The following is a 5,256-nucleotide window of genomic DNA, read 5'->3' as shown; positions in this document are numbered from 1 at the left end:
ACGCGCATGGCGTGACATGCCGTTACCTGCTGCGCCGTTGTGAGGCCGCTCCATCCTGATCCAGCCGAAGCTCAGGAACGAAGTACACCGCTGGGTTTTCTGAGGCTGCGGTACATATGCAGAATGATCCCCAAAACATCTGCGTTTGTTTCTGGTTATCGTAGTTCCAACACGTATGATACGTTGAAAACTCGGGCCTGGAGGAGAAGAGGAACAAGAGTCGCAAGGGAAATCTCTTCTTCTTACAGGTCATTCGGATGTCTTTATCACAAGCCAGCGCCCCGACCCTGCCTTCGGATCTTATCCCTCTATCAACACAGCATCTTCTAACATTGAAGTATATCATCATACCACACGATTACACGCCGTCATATTACCTGCACCTTCGCGCGGGAGCGAGAGTAGGAATCTGAGCGACGCTAGGGCCCTGGACAATAACTTGAACGTGGAGCGGCATGTCGGGCTGTACGCGTCAGGGGAGTAAATGCTAGACGCCGGCCGAGAACACGCTGCTTCCGTCCGCGACGCATCCTTTCATGACGCCCAATCTGTCGATAGATTGTCTTGAACTGATCAAAGAACTCTTGAATATTATACAAATAAGAAACGCCGCTCTCGCAGGGTGAGGAGCGCGAGGAACCAAGCCACGCTAGGCTTCAACGCGGCGCGGAGGCTAGAGCCTTGACCCGGGGTTGATGGCCGCCTGGCGCAGGAAAAATCGTCAGATCCGACGAGCGACAATCGATGTTGAGCAATGCCGTGTCTGACGCCATCCTAATGCTCCTGCGATCGTCCACAGGGATCTCAAGAAGGCAGAAGCCCGGTATAGTCATCTCCAATGGCCTTCGCGTTGCACCATCGGTGGCCCTGCTTGGCGGTCCTTCTCTACCAACATCGTACCGTGAGCTGTGTGTTCCTGCAGCTACATCGTGCCAGGTGACGGTCAAGGCAAGAAGGCAGTGACCTGAGGAGAGACTTCCGCCGCATCCGGTATGTTGGTCATCGCCATTACATCGGTGCACAATTGAGTATGGCGCTGGCGGCTAGGTTTTTGCTTGATTATGCGGTCAATGAAAAGTTGAATCACGTTTGCCTTGAAAGCTTGCTACACCAGGATTCTATGATGCCAGATGTCTTCCATTATCGCGTTGCTCGTACAATCCACCATTAGAAAATGACACATAGTAATATATGGATATCCTGTCACGTAAAGGTATTCAGCCTCGTTGCAGGCGGCATTTCCCCGCCGCAGCCATTTATCCATAGGAACCAAATGAGAGATCTTACCATGAGGCGTCGTAAGCTGCCAGGAACCGTTTGTTTCCTTGTGTATTACATGTATACTCTCCAGCCTTTTCCCATCGTCAAGGTACTTTTGTGAGACTACTTGGCCATGCAGGGTCTGCAGGCAGGCTGATTTTGTGTCATAATGCCTGAATATCACGGACGTATCGGCTGGCGGCGATGCCATAGCCTTGTAATGAATTTACTTCAAGCAGATTAGTTGAATGACATCTTTGACACCTATCTCAATGTCTTTATGTAAGGAAAACCGCCATGAACAACAGCATCTATACCTCTTCCAATGTTGCCTCACAGGCACAGTGTATTGAAACTTCCAAAGCCGTCTTTCTTCCCAGTTAGTCCGAGTCTGGCTTGCAAGTAGGACTATACCTTTCAGCATTCCATGACCTGGTCGGTATTTCATAGAAAGACTTGTCTGGTACATGTTCAGCTTTGCGTCGCTTGGCTACCTACCCGAGAGAGGGCGGGAAGGGGAAGGGGGGAATGAGGTGTGCTCCACTGCTCTCGACAGAGGTCTATTCTGTCACTCAACAGAGCGACTATGCCCCTAAGGGATCAGTCTACTGGATGGGCAGCCCTTCGTCTGGAGAGTGATCTCTTCCTATGCCAGAAGGCCTTCCTTTTCCTCTTCGAATGTCTCTACAAACATCCTAGTGGGCCAAGATATAAGGGGGGACGGTCGCACCTGGCGTCAAAATAACACGGAAACTGCATTACGCAACTACAGGAGGCAGGATCTCAGGTACCTGGGGCCCACGCCCCCATTAACTGATTTTAAGCTAGCAAGAGGAACGACCTCTGTCCTGGCCCCCTCCCCCCAGGCGTTTTCCTAACGGCAAGTTTGGCGATGAAGCGTCATTATTTGTCTTAAAGAGAGAAATGACTCTCACTGGCAGGCAACATGGCATGGCAGGCTGCATTTCGTTGGCGAAAACAGCTTGAAAGCGAACAAGAGCCATTCTGGCTCAGGCTACTCTGGGCGGTTAAAGACTGGGCGATCAAAGACTGGACTGAGCCCCGTGACTGCCTGGGCGGTCATCCGGACTTCAGACCACCCTCATTCACCTGGTGCCTTCCACAAAATAGTATATCGTCTCGGACATTTCCCCCCAATTTTGTCTGCGTTATAAACTCTCCTTTCCTCCCCATCATACTCACTCACACATCTCGACAACCACGACGCGCACGTCAAGGATTTGAGTCTTCATTGGAAGCCGCTGGTAGGTCCATGTTACTAGTCATCAGTCAATATCTTCGCTCGCCCTGATTCTGTATTTCTCACACATCAGGTACTAAGCAGTCGTGCCTTCCCGAGGCCTCAGCTCTCAAGTGCCGACAAGTCCCCGTACAGTTGACTGGTTTTCCGCCTGCCAGTCTCTTCATCAACAACTCCCTCATTCCCGACCAAGGGAGTCAAGGTGGGTTGATGTCTTCATCCTTTGGTTCATGACCTCTTATAGCTAACCTTCTACAATTCCAGACCCCGAACTTGTTGCCGTTTGTCCACCCAGCTTTCATCTCACTTTCGTCTCGACGACACCTTCAGATTGCATCTGTCACCCTGTGTCAAGGACTCATTGATCGCAATCGGATCAAGACTCTCAAGCAGCCACCATTGCAGGCCTTAGGTAAGAAGCCATACCCAATCATCACTAGCTTCTCTGACAAGGCCAACGAACGCAATACACGGTTTCCTTGACCCGATTATCAAGATTGCCTTTCAAAGAGCACCGAGCCTGTGCCTACGACTTTTCCATGCCCGTTCACAATTTCCTGAATTTTCAACCCTTCGACTGGCCCATCGCCATGGATGATTCAATTCAGTTTGCCAAGCCTGAAGCTGTGCCAATGAAGCGGCATGCATCATCGGAGGTGCCGCATGAGAGCTCGCCGTCGCCAAAGAAGAAGTGAGGCGACGGACATCCCTTATGTTCCCTTCATTGGTAGTGCTGTATCGGCCGTGATGCTCGGAGCTTTCATGGTGGTTGGATCTGGTTTGCGCAGTGTTTCTTGTTGCTTTTTGGTTTTTTGGTGTGTGTTGTTTGTGTTTTCGTTTCTGGGGACGGGGGTGATTCTCTCGTGGACAGAAATCGGATAGAGTGCTCGGATGGGAACGGCCTACTGGTAAAACGGGATGGATTGCGACTCAAAAATGACCAGAGAACGGGGATCAATAGGATACTTGCTAAGGTCGAAGGCATGCTATGTAAGTGATCCGATTTTGACTACAATTTTGAACCCAAGCAACGACTGCCGTAAACTTGTCTTGAGTGAGCTCAATTGGCGAGTTGGATGATGATTGAACTGAAATACGAAGGTACCTTACGCAGCGCTCCAATGTGGCTTGAAGTTAACGCCAATGGACCATGTAAGTCGCCACGTGACTTCAATGATGTTGCCTGAGGTAATCAATCCGGTTACTTTACTTCTCCTTGGCTGATGAGGCATTTCGAGCTGACGCTGATCCCCCTTGAATTTATCCTGTTAACCACTGGTCCGACGCAGTTATTCAAGCCGGTAAATCCTCCTCCAGCCGCCCTTACATCTATCACTCTGAATAACTTGTGTCACTCCTTGCGCACAAAATCATGGCTAGCTTAAACGCCTCTCCAACATTCTGGTGGAAACCTGCCGCCCTACCTCTCTTCACGGGCCTGCTCGCCCTTCTCGGCGCCGCAGATGGGTGCCTCAACCTCGCCAAGCCCGAAGGCGGGGCCGCGACGTTCGGCCTCGTGCCCCCGCCGCGGGATACCGTCACCCCGGTCCAGTTCGACGCCTTTCACCACGCCCTCGTCAAGGTCAAGGGAGCCCGCAACTTGCACATGTCGTCGTGCATCCTAGGGTTGGTGCTTTACGGCCAGTTTTCTGACGTTTGCCGCGCATCACCGCTGGCGGCCACGGCGGTGCGGAGGTGCCTGGGGATCGTGCTGATGCTGGGTTCCGGCGTGGGCTTCAGCGGCGCGGCGGTCGTGTCTGAGTACATGGGGAATACTGTTGCCTCCGATGAGGCGGTCGCAGTTGGCAGGACCAAGGTCAAAGGCCATTTGATTGCCAACGTGCCCATCTTGGCGTTGGGATTGATTTACTTGCTCTACTGACTGCTCCAGTTGATATTTGTGGGCGCTCTTTTTGATGGAATGTGGACTAATTATGATGCTCGATTCTCTGTACTATCATAATATTCGTCGCTGTTACAGTATACATAGTAGCTTTTGCCGGGTGTCAAAAATCGAACTTCTCAACTCACCCTCGCGCTATCCATTGGTCCAAGTGAAGTGCTATTACCGTATGATGCCAACTTCTTTGAGATATTTGGGCCTTGGATACTCGGCGCTTTGCCAGAACTACCGAATCATGGCGCCAAACGTGATCCTACAATGTCGAGTACGAAGTCTTTGGAACGAAGCCATACACAGAGCAGAGAACAGGTGTCATATCTTGAGTAATACCATACGAACAATCACATCTCTGAAAGCAGCCTAACACATGTAGGGTAGCACTTGCTTCAAAGAACGCGCATTTGTTAATCATGCCTCCACCAGTTTCGTTGTGGCAATTCTCATCCTCTTTCCAAAAAGCCATAGAGGAATCGTCAGGAGAGAAAATATTCCCATCAGCATGCCAAATATACCAAACGGCTCCGAAGTTCCCTTCTCCTCCACCCAGTGCGCCACAAAGAACGTCCACGCAAATGCGATAATTGCTCGCATGATCGTGACCATGACGAAGCAATCACCAGCAAGATGCTGATACGCATCGATAAGCTATAGTTCTCAGGTTAGAGATCTCATTGCTCGACACGAAAGCACGCATGAGAGGAATGCATGTACTTACGTAGTTGAAGCCGACGGATGGTAGTTGCATAAGACCAAACGACACCATGGCAAACCCGGCAGAGAGACCGACCCAGCCATTCTTGGACGGGTACTGGCCCGTGAAGCCAAACACGAA

The 5,256-nt window shown here is 51.0% G+C and overlaps 2 protein-coding genes across 2 annotated transcripts; one reads left to right on the top strand and one right to left on the bottom strand.

Moving 5' to 3' along the window:
• Positions 1-3,893: 3,893 nt before the first annotated feature.
• Positions 3,894-4,403, top strand: BDZ83DRAFT_657938 (uncharacterized protein; the record flags this gene model as incomplete). The annotated part of the gene is made up of 1 exon (XM_060510993.1): positions 3,894-4,403. One exon carries the CDS (start codon positions 3,894-3,896, stop codon positions 4,401-4,403), a length of 510 nt encoding a protein of 169 aa, XP_060357793.1.
• A 429-nt stretch (positions 4,404-4,832) lies between these two features.
• Positions 4,833-5,187, bottom strand: BDZ83DRAFT_758435 (uncharacterized protein; the record flags this gene model as incomplete). Its single annotated transcript, XM_060515035.1, has 2 exons — positions 4,833-5,069; positions 5,140-5,187. 2 exons carry the CDS (start codon positions 5,185-5,187, stop codon positions 4,833-4,835), a joined length of 285 nt encoding a protein of 94 aa, XP_060357792.1.
• Positions 5,188-5,256: the final 69 nt, after the last annotated feature.

Source organism: Colletotrichum acutatum (assembly GCF_030867785.1).
Source record: "Colletotrichum acutatum strain CBS 112980 chromosome Unknown BDZ83scaffold_228, whole genome shotgun sequence".
In the NCBI taxonomy this organism is placed as follows: Eukaryota; Fungi; Ascomycota; class Sordariomycetes; order Glomerellales; family Glomerellaceae; genus Colletotrichum; species Colletotrichum acutatum.
The sequence above is the reverse complement of the archived record's forward strand: the minus strand, read 5'-3'. Positions and strand labels throughout refer to the sequence as shown.